A 17,407-nucleotide genomic window follows, 5' to 3' on the forward strand; every position below is an offset into this window, starting at 1 on the left:
TTCATTGAAAGATCCCGCCAACAAATCCCAACTTTGAGGGTTACTCGGCTGCTTCAACTACTAGAAACGAGGGGCAGTGAAGCCAACCTGGTCTATACGAGCCCAGAATAAGACGACGAAGAAAGGGGAAATAGCTATCTAGCTCTTAGCCTTTGACAATTACCAAGGTAAATCTCCAGTCCGATTCATCGGGGATCTTGAAAATCATTCTAAGTTGTTCTCTATTGTGCGTTACATTAAACTGTACAGTGACATAAAGCATAAAGTCGGTGCCTGGAAGCTTACAACAACACTCAACTAGGCGGCCTATTGAATAGAGAGTGTCAACAGAGTTGTTTTGCTACATTGCATATACGATACTTAGTTGTTCAGCTTCTCGGAAGACCATAACCTGCCGTCTTGAAGTCACACCTCCGGCAAGACAATGCTCCCTCATATCAACCCGCGGCGCTTCGCTCCTAGAGTAGGATTGCCAGATCAGGGAAATCAACCACCGGATGATGAGCATACAGACGACCAAGGAGCTGAGGACCAGTTCTATCCGGACATTTTTGATGTTTTGAAAGTCCGACATATTTTGCTCTGGAAGATAAAATCAGACGGACTTCCAGCAGAGGTTGTGGATATGATCATAGACGCCGCCGAGTACTGGCCTTCGAGTGAATTTACGCTGCAGCAGAAGATAACAATCCAAAAGGATGTGGATCAGGCGGTTCTCTCTACGAGCCCTTTATGTTTCGATGAGAAGGTAAAGATGCGCTTCAACTCCCGTGTTCCTCTGGGCTACTATCTAATCAGATGCATACAGACTCTAGACACAGCTTCGCCCCAGCTGCTTCCACATAGGACTATTCACCCATGTCGTAAAATAGTCTTCTCAATTCTGTCTCACGATCAGGGTGGCTACCCTGACGGCAGCCCAGATTCGTACGACGGGTCATTCACATGGTTTGATGCAGAGGTGATCCACAAAGCACATGAACCATCACAGAGACAGGGCATACACCAGCGGATGAATCCCACTGATATGAGCCCTAAGCATTACGCGCCTACTGATCCCCTGCTCCTTCCTAGAGAAAACGCACTACAGCGCAACCGTGCTCGAAAACGCAGTGCGAAACGACATACAATCGTCTGGCACTATCTTGACAACATTGCAGCTGATTCTCCAGAGGCGGCGGACGTTGACCGTGATTCAGGACGAGGGCGGGATACTCTTGATGGAAAGCAAGTCCGTGAAATGGAGCTTGGGGACTCGATAGTGGTATGGGCACGAGCTCGATTCCCAGGGTGGAGGAATTATGTGGATGGATTAGCAGTACGGGTGTTCTGGGCGGTATAGGGTCTGCAGATTAAATAGTAGCGCATTAGGTGATTGAATACGAATCCACTCATATCAGTGACGACTCTGACGAGACATAATCCTTTGTCTCTCAGCTACTCCATCCAGTAGTCTATTATCCATTGTACTCTGGCGTATCTAGAAATGGCATCATTCCTGCCTGAGGCAACGAAAGCACGCAATTTCGCCAAGACCCAGCTTGGGCCTCACTCCGACCCATATTAAAAGGACAGGCTGCGCTCATGTCCTTTGACCTGGAGTTTTCTCTTTTTTTCCCCAGATTATGCTCTGCCAGTCGCCTAAGTTGGTCGGAGGTGGCTAATTCAGTTCTTTCCAACAAGAATGGGTCTTATCTCCCACCCTTCGCCGCCCAGCACCCTCGCTCAACCCTGAACTCGATCACGATGTGACCGCCGAAGGAAGCCGGCCAGAGAAGGTCGCCCGAGACGAGGAGGGGGAACGAGGCTGTGGGGCTGCTGGCGCAACAACAGCAAGAGTGGTCGTGCTTGCCCTGCGTTTGCCGTTTTGAGTGCACAAGTCGGCGAATCACACTCTTCTTGCTCATTGTGTGAGGCACAAACGCGGGAATGAACGAACAGCAGCACGCCCGACCGCCGTCAACCGAGCTCTCGCCCGAGAAGCGATTCTGGCCGCCAAACGACGCCGCATCGTCATTCCCTTGTCCTCGCTGCGTCCCGTGTGGTCCTCAGTGGCCTTTGCGAGTCTGCGACCCCTCTTATCGGCCCATATTTGGAGAATGCGCTCCGCTGGTCTCGCACCCCGTGATTGATTATGCTGGCGACTTGTTTCACTTCTGGGCTGCACTCCCTGTCATAAAGCCCGCCTTTCCCCCCTTGGTCGTTCTTTGGGTTCTGGACATTCAATTTCGAAGTTCTGGCTTTCTCTGCGTAATTTCACGTAGAATTCGCTTGATTTTCTCGTCCAATATCAAAATCTTTGGAAGTCCCCTCGTCTGGACTACTTTCGACAACGCCGCCTGCACAACGAAATGCTAGGTCCTCCACAGAGATGCGCCGCTGTTGTTGTCGGTGCCGGTCCGGCTGGGTTGGCTGTCGTGGGGACTCTGCTTGAGAAGCAACTCGGAGACATTGTCTGGGTCGACCCTTGTTTCCAGGGCGGCCGTGTAAATCGGAAATATCGTGAAGTCCCAAGGTGAGTGTCTCCCAAGTCTGACAGCTGGTGCCTACCAACGTCAGATGAGGAGCGCTCCTAGCTGACGTAGTTTTGGAATCAAATCAGCAACACCAAAGTGGCACTGTTCCAAGCGTTTGCAACCGCAGTACAGCCATTTCGGTCTGTTATCAATGGCACTCGTATTCCCAATGCTTTTACCACTATGGCCAAGCTCGACCAGGACAAACCCTGCCATCTCCATCATGCGGCAGATGTCGTTCGAGCTTTGACCGATGGAATTGTAAAGACGGAGCAGGTGCATACCTGCCGCGGCCATGTCATCTCTGCCAATCTAGACTACGTTAGTTGAGCCTCACGATACCGTCCTGTGTAGCGGACGGGAAGACCTCAATTTCAGTGTTACTAACGTGCTCCACCTTAACCTCTTTAGACACGTTCGTGGACTGTGCGCATCCGGGAGGCTGACTCTGTCGGTGAAGTTGAAGTCACGGCGTCTCGTTTCATCCTCTGCACTGGATCGTCGCCGACGGAAGTCCCTATCCCAGTCCAAGGAGGCAATGTACCCAGACTCAACCTTGACGTAGTCCTGAAGCCAAGTGAGCTGGCCTCGACTCTTCCTCAAAGCTCGCCATGCACCGTTGCAGTAATTGGCGCTTCACATAGTGCCATTTTGGCCTTGCTCAATCTCTTCGACTTGGCTCGAACCTCCCATCCCAAGCTTCGCATTAAATGGTTCACCCGCCATCCTCTTCGGTATGCAGAATACATGGACGGCTGGATCCTCCGAGACAACACTGGTCTTAAAGGCCGTGCCGCTGATTTCGCCCGCCAACAGCTGGAGGACAATGTACTTGCGACTTCCGAAGCGGGCCGATTCATCACCAAGATCAACTGTGCTGGTGGTCAAAGTAAAGAGGCGGCACAGTATGAACGCAATCTCCCCTCATGCGCATACCTCACCCAAGCCATCGGGTATACCCGGGACCCGCTCCCGGAGTTATCCATTGACAGGTCGCCCCTGCTCTCCGAAGACCTCAAATGGGATTCGAGTTTTGGTGGCTTCACAGACCGCAGTAATGCAATCATTCCTGGCCTCCACGGTGCGGGCATTGCGTTTCCTGAGCGTGTCGTCGACCCCTGCGGTAATGTAGAGCATGCCGTGGGATTCTTCAAGTTCATGAAGTTCCTTAAGCGAGTTTCTCCTCAATGGGTATAATGACCCAATATTGTCTTTCTTTGTTATTACCTCTTGCGAGTGAGCGTTTCATACCCCAGTACAAGCCGAAGATGGCTTCCTACGTGCCATGACCATATAATCTTCGAATCGACATTATTATCACCGCCGCTGGATAGGCGATGACTAGACGGGGAGAATGCAATCAGTTATCATAAGAGCTTAGAGTTCTTCAAATGCAGCGATAGTCAGTCGGTGGCGCCTTATAGCCTAACAACGTAAAGTTCAACTTTCCAATCAAACTTCCCCTGGCACTTACACCAGACCGAACCCTCGAACACCAGCGGGACAGACGGACCCGTGCCAACCGACACCTGTTTAACCCTGGGGTCTACCGGTGAAGAACAACACCGACCAGGAACATCACAAGGTCCAGGAACTCCCGTGGTCTCAGTGCGTGGGGCGAGGGGCATGTTTGTGGCAAACCGTAACCAAGCCAATAATAACAGAGGGAGCTTCACTTCCGCACAACCAAATGTCATTAAAACCTTAACCATATCTAGGTATCCATAGCCAAATAAAAATAGAATAAAACCCTTGGCGGAGCAGTTCTGGCAGGGCTGCAAGCGCGATGACCAAGAACTGGTCAGTTCATACCTCGTGTTTCAGTTTCACTCCGAAGCGCCTAGGAAGGATCACGAAGCAATCTGGGGTGAGCACGCCACCTTCGTATTAACCCAGTTACCCTGCGTGATCTGCGGAGCTTAAACTTGAGTCAAATTTGATGGAAAAGGGACGCTGGGACACTGGTTTAGTCTCAGAGGGTATTTTATGTTGCCGAGTTTGGGGTCCGTTGCACTACAGCTCAACGTGCTGAACTCAACACCGAGGCGTACGTAGTCGGTACTACCTTCGCCTACTACTAGTGAAGTACCTGCTGGGTTAGTAATTCCGATTCCCTTTCTACGTTTGATCTGATGGTGACCAGCTGACAAGGCCAAAGTAACGTCGCATACTCATTATTGAATACATATATACATAATGCATGCCGGACAAAGCCTAAGCCCAAACAAAACAAAGAGATAATATGCTCGGGTAGTTTAAATCAAATCAAGTTGCCGCAATTTCACTCACGACAATGAAAATTCGTATCCAATCACTTCTAGACGAAGAAAACCAATACCATTACAGTCCATGCACATCCTGTACATCAACAGACGAAGAAGGGTAAAAAAAAAAAAAAATAAAGTGCTCAAAGGACGCACGTAAGAAAGTAATGTCTGATAGTACTTGCCGCAAGGCAAGACTACAATTGATGAGATCAACAACTCTCAGCTCATGGCGCATCAGCCATATTAAACAAGAGCAGCAACGCCCAGGGCAAGCGCCAACAGGCCACCAGACACGCGGTTGGCCATGCCGGCGTTGTCACCGTCGTCAACCGATGGAATAGAGGAAGAGCTGCTGCTGGGGGACTCGGAGGCCTCGGCGCTGGTAGATGAAGACTCGGTCGAGGTGCTGCTAGTGGGAGTCTCGCTAGGCGATTCAGAAGAAGTGCTTGTCGGGGTCGGGGACGCGCTGGACGAGGATTCGGTAGTTGTAGAGGTCTCTGTGGTGGTGGTGGTGGTGGTATCGGTGCTAGTGCTGGAGGTCTCTGTGGTGGTAGTCTCGGGAGTTGGTGTTGCAGATTCAGACGCGGTAGTAGCAGACTCTGAGGCACCTTGGACAGAGAATTGAGGAAGATAGTTAGAGGAGTCCGGGTCTGAGTCGCTGACGATCTCGACAGTGTAATCGCCATGGTCAGCGATGTCCTTCGGGACACTCCATGTGTAGCTTCCCGAGTTGGCAATGCTCGCTAGGTCTAGTCAGCTCACATCCGCCCAAAATGGTGCAAGTAGATATTGGGGAGAACTCACAGGCAATAGTAGTACCAGTAGAGGAGTCGAATGCCTCACCATGCTGGAGCTTGAGAGTTACAGTTCCCTGAGTGGAGGGAGCCCACTTCAGGGTAGTCGACTCGCCAGCAGTGAATTCATATCCATCCTTGGGGATGTTGAAGGCATTGTCACGCGCGGCGGCGAGAGTGGCAATAGCACCGAGGGCAAGGAAGAACACGGAACGCATTGTGAAAGGTGTATTGTAGTCTCTATACGAAGAGGCTGTAAAGTGTCTCAGGTGCGGCGGAGCCAAGTGGACTGGGCAATTCGTATTGTATAACGAGATGCGGGGATTAAAATGTAAAGCGAATTAAGAATCCAAAGATTATGAAAGAAAGACTGAATGCAAATTCAAGGGAAAGGAGTGTAGGGGGTCAGAAGAGGCAACCAAAAGGAAGGACTTGCTCGACTATTTGAGCAGGAATGGCGATCAAGAGGGAATAAAGGAAAGGCAGCGGCGAGGCGTTGGGGAAGGGAAAAGGAGAGACTTGAAGAGGCGAGGGAAGACTCGTCCCGGCGTCCGCCATCGGGGGAGGCGAGTTTCCCAAATTTGACTCCTTCCAGTTAGCAAACTTAGCTTGCACAGACTAGCAGGCTTCGCACCGGGAATGGACTGCAGTCACAGGTCCACATGCAGAGTCCCAGCGAACTAACTGCTTTCCGCTAGGCCCTCCAATCTTGTGCAAGGAGAAATAACGTTGCAGACCGTAATATAGAATTTCTAGCCGTTTGGCAAATGACAGTACGGAGGACAGTCCGAACGATTCCATTATTCCAATCTCCGGCCAAGTAATGGGATTATGGGACTCATTTCGGACGTATCTCTTAGACTCTCCATGTAAAGCGTATCCATGATTTGGCAAATCAGCATCCGTCGGCACCCACTTACATGGAGAGAACAGGATTACGCCCGCCCGCGATAAAGATAGCACCGAGCTATCGCGCGACGGCTCGACAAATTGGCCTAGGCCCATTGAAAAAGTGGCGGAGCATCAAAAATAATTGGAATTGGATATCCTCACTAAGCAGCTACTCGCTAGCCAGACGCTGCCAGAGGCACCGCTGTTCATGTGCCATGGCTCGTGGTTGGGTGGCGGTCCGAGCCAGAGAGTTTCTTAGCACAGGCCGCTGGGCAACAAGGGAGCCAAACACGTTCCGCGGTTGCCATTACTTGTGCCATTGTTGGTGTGCAGATTCAGAAGCAGACCTCCCACGGGACTGACAATAGTTGAGGCACTTATAGGGTGGGGAGCGAGCAAACGGCGCTGAATGCTGATGGTGGTAAGAGCCAGACAAACAAAGATAGACGAGCACAAGACAGCGAAGACAACGGAGATCACGAGGGGAAGCAGCGTGGCCCGCACATCGTAATATAACCGGCGTAACGAGGTTTCCCTGATACAGGATACTACTATCACAGCGATCTTGGCGGGATCGAACGGAAGCGCTAATTTGGCTAAAATAACCATTCTGGAGAAACTCCTGATAAGCGGCCCGGCGGACGAATCGCAGTAGAGCTGGAATTAGGATCGGATGCTCTGAGATTAACAGGGCCCGACAAGGTGGACCAGAGCCAGAGTGCCAGATGTTGATATGCAATCACACAGGGCCGAAAATCCGGGACGGTGATCAATGTCTCACAAATCTGCAGGTCCCGAGACACCTTATTTCTTGCAGTCTGGAGCAGCGTTTATGCCTTATGGTCGCTGGTGAGACATCACTGGTCATTCGTCGCAGGTTGACAGCGGCTTCTCGTGTGCTTGAATGTTGATTTTCGCCGTATACTATGCAAGGGGATCTCGGCTACTCAAGTCAGGGAGTGCTGGCGATTTTGTGAACGGCCCCATATATAGGCCTGGAATTTGATGAGGCCGCCTTGTGGGGGCCTTGGATGTGATCAAAAATTATACTACACTAATAATACTAATAATATACGATCACCAAAGCCGGGAAAATACAGGTATTTTATAGACTATCCCGCAGCTGACTATTTTCAGTGCGATCCTGAACACCACTGGCGTTGTTTGGTGTGGAATCCAGAGATACATCCGTTTGAGCCGCAGGTTCATCAAGGAGCCCGTTCTCGCCTAACCACACAATTGTTTCCATGAATTTCCGGTTCTCATCTTCTTTCTGACGATCGAGGAGCTAAAGAACGGTCGGATTAGCCGGGTTCGAATTCAAGAATATATTATCGGAGACAACGCTGGATCTTGTAGCTTGACACTTACCGCTTGCAACAGGCCCTTTCGTCCCTTGCTCTCCACTGGCTTTGCTTTCGTCGCACGTTCCGACTTATCATGCACGAACTTACACGCCTTCCCTCGCGGACAACGGCCATTGCGAGCGAAATGTCGACATAATTGCTTTTTTTCGTCTCGAGCGGGCGGTGGGACTCGCTCTGGTCCCTCGCGGCGCGAAGTTGCTTGCTCCGGCGCAGAATCATCATCGCCACTATCAGAGTCCGATGATGATGACAGGTCGGATCCGCTTGAAGATGTCCAATCGCTATCGTCGGTACTCGAGACGGAGTCGCTAACGGCACCTTCATCGTATGTCGTCGAAGGTTGTCGGTTCTCGCTTTGTAGTTGAGCTCGAGGTCCATCCTTGGTATGGCTACCTTGGCTTGCAGACTCCAGTCCTCGATCTTCATCCACTTCCTGAATAGTGGGTTTTGGTGCCGCATTTTGTTGCGAGGAATCCTCTTGCAGCCCTTCAAGCTTGCGGATGCGTTCGGCGTCGGCCTCTGCTTGTGCTATTCGTTTCTCCTCCTTCAGCAGTTTCCGCCGCAGCTTTTCGGCCTTTAACTTGGCTTTCGCGGCTGCATTCGCGGGATCTTTAGAATCTCGAGGCTGTTCTATTCGCCCGTGCTTTTCCTGATCCTTCTCCCCATGTGCCATCGCTGGTTTGCGCGCTTCCTTCTGTTGCCGTTGCGCTTCTTCCTTTACTTTCTTTTCCTTCTTCGCGTCTTCCATGGCCTTTTTCCTCTCCTCGATCTTCGCTTGAGTAGGGAAACGCTTCTTGCGTTCCTCGATCCAAGCTGCAATTTCTGCAGAGCTTTGTAATTTAGATGTCCGCCCTCTGTATGTAACTTGCAAAGCGGCACTCGCAGCCGCACCGCCGGCAGCCAGCCTTTTTTCTTCGTCAGCGTCATCCTCCTCTTCACTTGATTCGTGCTCTTCCGTTTTCGGTGTTAACCCGAGTTGGTTATGCTTTCTCTTCTTCTTTTTCGGTTTCCGTGAGGTATCCGCTGGCGCAGGTGGTTTTGAAGGTAGAGGGTTTCCAAAGCTGGGTACCGGGGGCGGTGCAGGAACACGTGGAGCTGCCGATTGGGGTTTTCCAAACGCTGATATGTGATCCCGCTTGTTGTCATGCTTCCCTGATGTACTTTGATGATTGTATGCATTGTTCTGACGGGGACCACGTTGGCTCGGACGTTGCGGTCCAGCAAAAGACCCTGATTGTCCGGTATTCTGAAAACCCCAATGCACGGGCGGAACCATAATCGCTGGCGAGGCTGACGATGTAGCTTGTATGGGAGTCTGGTTGTACACAGCTGGCTGTTGCGTATTCGACGTTGCATAAGAAGCATCGTAGGAGGGTTGGCGTTGGTAAGGTGTCCCATGGACCGAAGGATGCGTATAATGTGGTGCAGAGGCGAATGAATTTCCGCTCACCGAGTTCTGGAAGTTCTGCATCGGTTGCTGCATATACTGCGGTGCTGAGATGCCCGTCTGCTGGTTGGGTACATGTTGAGTTGGATACCCTAAGTAATTCATGGGCCCATATCCGCCAGCAGTTGCTGGATAACCACTAGGGCGGTTGGCATCAGAGGACATAAAATTGCCTCCTCTGCCTCCTCCTCTATTCCCAATCCCCCTTCCACGGCCTCTAAAATTTCCGCCACCTCCTCCACGACCACCCCGTTGGCCATGGTGATTTTGGCCATAGGGCGTGTAAGCAGCGTTATGAGGATATTGTTGCTGCGGCTGATGCTGTTGCACAGGAGGGGGAGGGGGAGGGGGAGGGAAGGAGAATCCCTGAGGGTTCATTGCGGGAAGATCTCGGTCGACCTTCAAAAACAGAGAACATGAACCCCATCCTCACAGCATTTCGAAGACGGCGACAAAGCTCTGCGGCTCCAAAAGTTCCCATCAAGTTTCCACATGGAGCGGGTCAGAAGCGGCAAGTTCACCCGTTCCGAGCTGGGAGCTAGACTGGTCACGTGCTGAACTTGACAGCCAGAAAAATCGGGCGGATCCTCTGCCTGCGATTGGCTGAAGGGCATGGAATCGTGAGTCTTCAACTTCTCTTGAGTGTTGAGCTCGAGACATAAATATGATCATCGACGAATGAGCCTTGATTCAGATCATTATCAGAAACTGCGCAGACGTGAAATTTGAACATGGAACTGGCGTTTAATCAAATCTCTCTATCTTACCTCGTGTGACTGCTCTAAATTTGAGATTTCCGGCCTGCTCTCGCGCTCTTCCCCCACCATGTTTATTCTTGTGAGTTGTGATTAAAATTAAGATGATTTTGAAAGTGGCTGGATCTTACAGTTGTTATCCAGACTACCATCTCAGATCTTATTCAGATTTCCCCAGAGGATTTCTCTAAATATAGTTCTATTGCCATCGAGGACAATATTAATGAAAAATATGCCAACAAAGTGAGTGCCTAGCTTTTTTGTCCATCTCTGTACACAGCGTTCTGACTATACTATGCCTAGGTGATCCAAAAGATTGGTCTCTGCATTGGCTTCTATGACCTCTTAGAGTCATCGGATGGTTTGATTGGCCATGGAAACGGGCTTGTCAACGTGAATGGTGAGCTAATCTCGAGATCAACTCTCCTGCTCACGAAGCTCATAGCGCAAATCATTTTACAGTCAAGTTCCGGCTTATTGTATTTCGCCCATTTAGAGGAGAGATTGTGCTAGGCAAGATCTCTAGCGCCACTGAGCACGGCATAAAAAGTATTCATCAAGCCTTCGATCGTGTTCTCAAGTTGCATGCTAACCCATCTACTACTCAGTCGGCGTCGAATTTTTCAATGACATCCTCGTACCTCCAGACCTTCTTTTGGATGGTGCTAGATTGTGAGTCCCTTGTTCTCCTTTTAACTATTTGATGATATCTAACACATATTAGCGATTACCAAGACCAGGTCTGGATATGGGAGAATGAAGAGGGGACCTTCTATTTCGATGTAGGAGAGGTTGTCCGCTTCCGCGTTGAAATGGAAGATTGGCATGACCAGATCCCCAATGCCCCAGATCTCGGAGATGGCCCTGCGACTGACCGCAAGCCACCATATTCAATTATCGTACGTACAAGCCCATTGGCACCACCTGCAGCCTTCTAACATTCCGCAGGGATCAATGCAAATGGCTGGTCTAGGGCCGACATCATGGTGGTAGACCGTGATGTCTAGACGCATTCATCGATATCTGTGCTTCAACGACTGTATAACGACCTGCATTGGAATATGAATAATATACACTTAATTCCCAGCGCAACAAGTAATACTACGTAGTATAGACGAAAAGACCGAAAACAACAGTAAAATTTGAGGCTCAAGATGACGTTATTGTAGGCGATAAAGGCGACACAATGAAGCCCGGTGATTGGAATGCCGCCAGGAACGCCGGTTTAGGGCAAATACCAGCAACATCTGCGCCAGAAGATGCGCGGTGCAAGCTCAATAATGCGCCTCGGTTACCAGCGGGACGAGAAGATGTTAATAACAGTTGAGGGAAATAATATGAATAAACTCGTGTCCAGATAGTGGAGTCGAGCCGCCAGTTCAACGTCTTTATTGGAACTAGGCGTGGGACCAGATCGATGATTGCCTTACGGTCCGCCAGTCGTCCATCAGGGCTCGGTGAGGAACTGAGGGTGCAACGTAAAAGAAACATGGAGACGAGAAATTTTCCGCAGCCACAGCCATTCCATTATAAATGCTGAGAACCTTCTCGCGGCATTGCCCTGGATTTGTTTCACTCTGACGAATATTCCCATCATTACAAATCAGCGGTCGCAAACTCCTTGCGTATAAACCGCAATTGCTGCCAGTCACTGGGTGCAGCATTTCTTTGTTTCGAACACTTCTTCAAAGACAAGGCGTCAGGTCTCAAGAACGACTTCTCTTCTGCAGTTCTGCAGTTCTACATAATTTTTGTTGTTTTCTTTCCCCCCTCCAAGTCCCGTGACGATGACAGACTTCCCCTCCAACGGCCAGAACGGCCAAACGCAGGAGCGCCAGTTTGCGACGCTGGCCGTCCATGCAGGGGCGCCCCACGATCCCACCACCGGGGCTGTCATTGCGCCGGTCAGTTCTCAGCCCTTGGCGTTATTGCTGGGTTTTATTGTGCAGGCACTGATGTACCAACCAGATCTCCCTGTCTACTACATTCGCCCAGGAAAGCGTCGGAAAGCCGGTAGGGCTGTATGAATACACTCGCAGCTCAAACCCCAACCGGTTAGTCCAAGCACCTTACTCGCGGTGTCTGGCAGAGAATACTAACCTTTACCAGAGATAACTTCGAAGAGGCCGTTGCTGCTCTCGAACATGCGAAATACGCCTTAGCTTTCTCCTCCGGTTCTGCCACAACGGCAACGCTCCTCCACTCTTTAGCTCCCGGCTCGCACGTCGTTTCCGTCTCGGACGTATACGGAGGAACACATAGATACTTCACCAAGGTCGCTTCGGCGCATGGCGTGGAGGTGTCGTTTACCTCGTGCTTAGAGTTGGATGTGGAAAAGCTGATCCGGCCAAACGAAACCAAGCTGGTGTGGATCGAGACTCCGTCAAATCCCACCCTGTCTCTGGTTGATATTCGCAAAGTTGCCGCAATCGCGCATCGCCATGGCGTCTTGGTCGTAGTCGACAATACGTTCATGAGCCCATACGTTCAGAACCCGTTGGACCACGGTGCTGACGTCGTCGTCCACTCTGTTACGAAGTACATTAATGGACATTCCGTGAGTTGAATTCTTATCTGCAAATCAACTTGGTCTGTTTGCATATGCCTAATGGGAATATAGGATGTTTTAATGGGTGTCGCAGCCTTTAACTCAGAAGATTTGAAGGAGCGTTATACGTTCCTCCAAAATGCAATCGGCGCCGTACCATCCGCGTTTGATTGCTGGCTTGCTCATCGTGGTCTGAAGACTCTACACTTGCGTGCTCGCGAAGCCACCACCAACGCCACATCTGTTGCTCAGGCGCTTGAATTTTCGCCTCATGTGATCTCCGTGAATTACCCTGGTCTCGAGTCTCACCGGGACCGAGAGATTGCCGTTCGGCAACATCGCCAAGGAATGGGTGGTGGTATGCTGAGTTTCCGAATTCGCGGAGGTCAAAAAGCAGCCCACCTTTTCTGCGAATATACCAAGATATTCACCCTTGCAGAGAGCTTAGGGGGTATCGAGAGTCTTTGCGAAGTTCCTGCTAGCATGACTCACGCCGGAATTCCGAAGGAGGAGCGCGAGGCCGCCGGTGTTTACGACGACTTGATCCGCATGAGCTGCGGTATTGAGGATGCGAAGGACCTCACAACCGACACGCTACAGGCTCTCGAGAGGGCTGTGGCTGTAAGTGAATCTACGAAGAACGGGAGTGCATAGATTTTTGAAGTTGGATATTGAGTTTAATTGTAGTAGAGCGATAGAGCTACAGTCCATATTAATAGACCTATTTAAGCCTCATATGGCGCTTTCGAAGCCTCTATCTGCGATAATATAAGCGTACATCAGAACAAGTCTTTGCATTCTCTTCAATAACAAAAAAGAAATCCTATACAACAATGTAATTGATGCAAGTCAAATTTATGCTTTGCCATGATTAGTAATCTGCATAACTAAGTAACCAGTTAGTTAGCTATGCAGCCCACGAAAATTTACATCCCAAGAACTTGAAATAACTAAACAAAATCCAACGGGCTTTGGCTACAACCGTAAACGGACATCTATTTGAAGCTCCTAGTCTTGGATATTGGGACTTATTCACCATAAAAACGCCCCCGCCAAGCCAGCCAGATCTGCGCGCCGCCAATTTATTGTACCGGGATTGAAAAGAGCGATTGCATAACGCTCAATATATGATTGTTTCTCTACTCTCTTAACAAACGCTGCATTTATATTATTGGCTTTTTGAGCTGTCCTCTGGCTCTTTCAACTTATAGTGATGACTTCCACCTTCAGTTTTGGCTTCTCCGGGGATGACATCGATGTTGATGAGACCGAGGTCAACGATGTCAACGAGGGTGGCGTCCAAGATAGTGGTGCAGTGTCGACGCTTCCGGAGCTTGTGAAAGCGCAGAAGCATGAAATGAGGGAATGGGTAAGTATATCTGACCCTCTAGATCATATCAAATATGTCTTGATAGTCTCCCATCAAACCCTATGTGGATAAGAGGCTTGATTCGCGGACAGAAGAGCAATAATCGCTAACCATAAAATAGCTCTCGACGTTGCCGTCACAAATATCATACAACAAGTGCACTATCCGTCCTCCACAGGATGCAGGGGCAACCCCTGATGGCGGGGCACTTACCGTTGCTCGCAGAGAGATTTTTGATATCCGTGCTCAGCTGATGGTTGAGGATAGTGCTGAGGAGCAGAACAGCGACCTCATTGCTGGATTGGAGAAGGGTGATATTACGCCTAATTTTTATGAAGGTGGCTTCAAGACATGGGAGTGTTCAATTGATTTGGCTGAGTTAGTTTCTGGTGAGGGAATTGGATTCGAGGATAGACATATTATTGAGGTTAGTGTTTTCCGCACCCTAGTCCTTGTCTCTTGGGACTAGGTACATATTCAGATGATGGGTACTTACAATTATACTAGCTTGGCTCAGGAACTGCGGTTCCATCACTGGCTTTATTTGCTCAGCTACTCTCTCAAACAGAGGCCGGCTCAAATGCAGCATCGGCAAAGAGGAGAACGCACTTCACATTTGCGGATTACAATTCTGCAGTTCTTCGCCTAGTTACCCTACCGAACCTCATTTTAACATGGAACCACTATGTCAACCGCCGCAATTCCACTGGATCGTCTGACAGTCAGGCAGAGGGCAGTCAAGACACGCAGGAAGAGGAGCTAGATATTACACCAGAGCTCCTGGAAGGACTGCAAACCGATCTCGCGCGCCGGGGCATTACCATCGATTTCATCTCCGGCGCCTGGTCTCCTTTGTTTGTGGACTTGGTATTCTCATCTCCGGAACTAGCGGGCTATAAGAGGTTGATTCTTGCGAGTGAGACAATATACTCACCTGCTTCGTTGGCAGCATTCTCAGAGACATTGTTAGCGTTGTCCCATCGTTATTCGGTTGAGAGTAGGGCTCTGGTCGCTGCGAAAAAAGTGTACTTTGGGGTTGGAGGAGGCGTGGATGAGTTTTTGGCTGTATTACGAGAAGTAAGTGGTGATGACTTAGACGTCGAACAGCGGGTGGATGTCAAATCTGGCGGCGTCGGGAGAATAATTTTGGAAATCAAATTAAGTAAATAAGACTACATAGTAACGCTGTAAGTACGAATATGCATCTAACTTCAATACCTTCATTAAACTTCGTCGTGGGCTAGTCTTTTCTTCAATGACTACGGCATAGCAAATATTGACTGGAGCATAAGATCACAAAGGAGAAATCAATGCACGAAACCTGAAACTTTAACTTAACTATATGTACAGCACACCTTTAATAGTCATGTCGACCACCGGCATTTTGCGAACCCCCGCAAGGATAAATTCAAATCTAGTCATATATGGAAATAACTTTGCCATCCTGCATACGGGCAACGCGAGCCTCTTCAAGCTTCTGGTTCTTTTGCTCGTAGTGCGCGATAACGTGGCTCAAGTCGGCCTTGCTGCCAGCGACGACATTGTAGGGGTGGCCGGGCTGAAAGCTCGTCCTATTTAAATAAGAACAACACCAGTTAGTTCGGTGACACTTGATTCCCGAGGGACCAAGACAGCCTGGGCAACAACGTACTCGGGGCTCTTCAATTCATAAACATCGCTAGCGCTCCGGCTCAGGAAGAGGTGACGGTCCTGGGCGGCCTTCTCCGCAGCAGCGGTGTGAATTGCATTTCGTTCCTCAAAGATCTTCTCCGAAGGAGTCCACTTCTCAATGAGGCCGGTGAACCAGGATTTCGAGTCGGAACCCTTGGTGGGCTTTGAGAATTGGTAGAGGGCAAAGCACCCAGCGAAGGTGCCGACGGCGACATAAAAACTGCGCTGTAAGTTTCACAGTAAATTATCGTTAGCCATGCCAGTTACTAGTTTCAGTTGGTGAGGAAACTCCCCGGCGTCACTATCCGCCATTGGGATCCCGAAAGAAGAACGTACACCAAAACTCTCGTTCACAGGTGCAGCGTGGTGAGCTGCATGTGAGTCAAACCGCCGTTGCTGGTTTCGCAGCAGAAGCCGCGCCGGAGCGACCGATCGCCGAGCAAGAATCATGGTGTGGAGGACGACAATTGGCGGCACCGAATAATTCTGATGCCGTCACCGAAGTGGGAGTTGAGGTCGAAGAGCGGCGCGGAGCCGGATAACACATCACGTGACAGATAGCACCCAATCAAGCTAGCTTGCTGACATGGTCTTGGCGCTGGTTGGCCAACCGAGTGTTCAGTCCAGGGTTTCGTCGTCGTCTTCGCATTTCGTTCGATATCTCCAGCTCTTCAACTTCATCTCTTCATCTCATCGCCCAAACCGTACTTTTGCGGTGGGCAGACCCATAATATGGTCTATCAATAATGCTGTCTTTGACACCGGTCATCAGGACCAAAACCCGCCCCGACATGTGGGTAGTCAGTTGGCTGCTGTGTTGGCGCTCCTGGATGAACGCGCTTCAATGAGCGCCAGACCGTTCTGGCGCTCATGCATGGCTAACTCGACAAAACGCCTCACTCTTGATGGTCTCTCCACTGCTATTTCTGAGCTACCCTTCAATTGGGCTCTTTTTCCTGCTAATCCATGCACGCTTGGCAGTCTATGGATAAGAGCGACAACATGTCACCGCTCTATACACTTAGTGTTACTGACCCACAGGCCAACCTCTCTTTCGGTGTTTTGGGAATATTGCTTCCACCACTTGGGTTTTCTTTCCCTCTTCCCGAGAAATTCGGAATTGCTATGTGGCCCTCGAACACCCAGTCATTGATGCCCAATTGCTCGAACTATGCACGATCATTGGTTCCGAGCTGCAATCTGTATCGGAGCGCTCGGTCCACAGTGGCTTCGACGTTTCGCTCCCAAATCTATGCTCTTACCTCTCCTGCCTAGTTTTGACTCATCGGATGGGTAGGTAACTAACAGACTAACAGTTCATCCCCACGGTTCGGTCCGCCTGAATCCCTGTTTAGCCCTCCCAAGGCGAGACGCTGTCGCTTGTCGGGTGTGCAGTTTTCTCGTCAGAAGACGCTTTGGTGATGGCCATGTGTTGATATTTTGTTTTATTTTGCCTCTTTATGTTTAAATACACACTGGAAATAAATTATATTAGAAACTTATCCTCTGAGACCTGTTCTGGCATTCTAGCCTGCATGCTCATCTGCTGCCAGCCTGCCACCCGACCTTTTTGTCTTCGTGGACCCTAACCATTCGTGCATACACGCAGCTTCCGTGCTCCGCGGCACGTTTTTTGCCTGCCTCCTTTTTTTTTTTTTTTTATCTCGTGCCTTATCATTGTTCCTGCTCCTACATGGACCGCCTTTAGCCTGCTTTCTGTACGTATATCAATCTGGAAGCATACCGGGTGGCTTTCTCTTCGCACTCCTACTTCTTGAGCCA

At 50.0% G+C, this 17,407-nt stretch overlaps 9 protein-coding genes across 9 annotated transcripts; 6 read left to right on the forward strand and 3 right to left on the reverse strand.

The window, feature by feature from the left end:
- Nucleotides 1-424: 424 nt before the first annotated feature.
- APUU_21776S (uncharacterized protein) lies at nt 425-1,342 on the forward strand (the record flags this gene model as incomplete). Its single annotated transcript, XM_041700566.1, has 2 exons — nt 425-748; nt 809-1,342. The coding sequence occupies 2 exons, from the start codon at nt 425-427 to the stop codon at nt 1,340-1,342; spliced, it is 858 nt and encodes a 285-aa protein (XP_041553538.1).
- A 1,009-nt stretch (nt 1,343-2,351) lies between these two features.
- On the forward strand, nt 2,352-3,713 carry AGNR1 (uncharacterized protein; the record flags this gene model as incomplete). The annotated part of the gene is made up of 3 exons (XM_041700567.1): nt 2,352-2,515; nt 2,603-2,837; nt 2,928-3,713. The coding sequence occupies 3 exons, from the start codon at nt 2,352-2,354 to the stop codon at nt 3,711-3,713; spliced, it is 1,185 nt and encodes a 394-aa protein (XP_041553539.1).
- A 1,313-nt stretch (nt 3,714-5,026) lies between these two features.
- Nucleotides 5,027-5,795, reverse strand: APUU_21778A (GPI anchored serine-threonine rich family protein; the record flags this gene model as incomplete). Its single annotated transcript, XM_041700568.1, has 2 exons — nt 5,027-5,526; nt 5,588-5,795. 2 exons carry the CDS (start codon nt 5,793-5,795, stop codon nt 5,027-5,029), a joined length of 708 nt encoding a protein of 235 aa, XP_041553540.1.
- A 1,778-nt stretch (nt 5,796-7,573) lies between these two features.
- On the reverse strand, nt 7,574-9,660 carry APUU_21779A (CCCH zinc finger protein; the record flags this gene model as incomplete). The annotated part of the gene is made up of 2 exons (XM_041700569.1): nt 7,574-7,756; nt 7,840-9,660. 2 exons carry the CDS (start codon nt 9,658-9,660, stop codon nt 7,574-7,576), a joined length of 2,004 nt encoding a protein of 667 aa, XP_041553541.1.
- A 447-nt stretch (nt 9,661-10,107) lies between these two features.
- On the forward strand, nt 10,108-11,030 carry RPC25 (DNA-directed RNA polymerase III subunit RPC25; the record flags this gene model as incomplete). Its single annotated transcript, XM_041700570.1, has 7 exons — nt 10,108-10,119; nt 10,182-10,280; nt 10,341-10,437; nt 10,500-10,586; nt 10,646-10,709; nt 10,762-10,936; nt 10,986-11,030. 7 exons carry the CDS (start codon nt 10,108-10,110, stop codon nt 11,028-11,030), a joined length of 579 nt encoding a protein of 192 aa, XP_041553542.1.
- Nucleotides 11,031-11,824: 794 nt separating this feature from the next.
- Nucleotides 11,825-13,239, forward strand: CYS3_2 (cystathionine gamma-lyase CYS3; the record flags this gene model as incomplete). Its single annotated transcript, XM_041700571.1, has 4 exons — nt 11,825-11,941; nt 12,006-12,091; nt 12,147-12,594; nt 12,658-13,239. The coding sequence occupies 4 exons, from the start codon at nt 11,825-11,827 to the stop codon at nt 13,237-13,239; spliced, it is 1,233 nt and encodes a 410-aa protein (XP_041553543.1).
- A 559-nt stretch (nt 13,240-13,798) lies between these two features.
- APUU_21782S (protein-histidine N-methyltransferase) lies at nt 13,799-15,124 on the forward strand (the record flags this gene model as incomplete). The annotated part of the gene is made up of 3 exons (XM_041700572.1): nt 13,799-13,954; nt 14,076-14,381; nt 14,462-15,124. 3 exons carry the CDS (start codon nt 13,799-13,801, stop codon nt 15,122-15,124), a joined length of 1,125 nt encoding a protein of 374 aa, XP_041553544.1.
- A 244-nt stretch (nt 15,125-15,368) lies between these two features.
- APUU_21783A (putative NADH-ubiquinone oxidoreductase 178 kDa subunit) lies at nt 15,369-16,075 on the reverse strand (the record flags this gene model as incomplete). Its single annotated transcript, XM_041700573.1, has 3 exons — nt 15,369-15,525; nt 15,606-15,850; nt 15,962-16,075. 3 exons carry the CDS (start codon nt 16,073-16,075, stop codon nt 15,369-15,371), a joined length of 516 nt encoding a protein of 171 aa, XP_041553545.1.
- Nucleotides 16,076-16,591: 516 nt separating this feature from the next.
- APUU_21784S (uncharacterized protein) lies at nt 16,592-16,900 on the forward strand (the record flags this gene model as incomplete). The annotated part of the gene is made up of 1 exon (XM_041700575.1): nt 16,592-16,900. The coding sequence occupies one exon, from the start codon at nt 16,592-16,594 to the stop codon at nt 16,898-16,900; it is 309 nt and encodes a 102-aa protein (XP_041553546.1).
- Nucleotides 16,901-17,407: the final 507 nt, after the last annotated feature.

Source organism: Aspergillus puulaauensis, chromosome 2, assembly GCF_016861865.1.
Source record: "Aspergillus puulaauensis MK2 DNA, chromosome 2, nearly complete sequence".
Lineage (NCBI taxonomy): Eukaryota > Fungi > Ascomycota > Eurotiomycetes > Eurotiales > Aspergillaceae > Aspergillus > Aspergillus puulaauensis.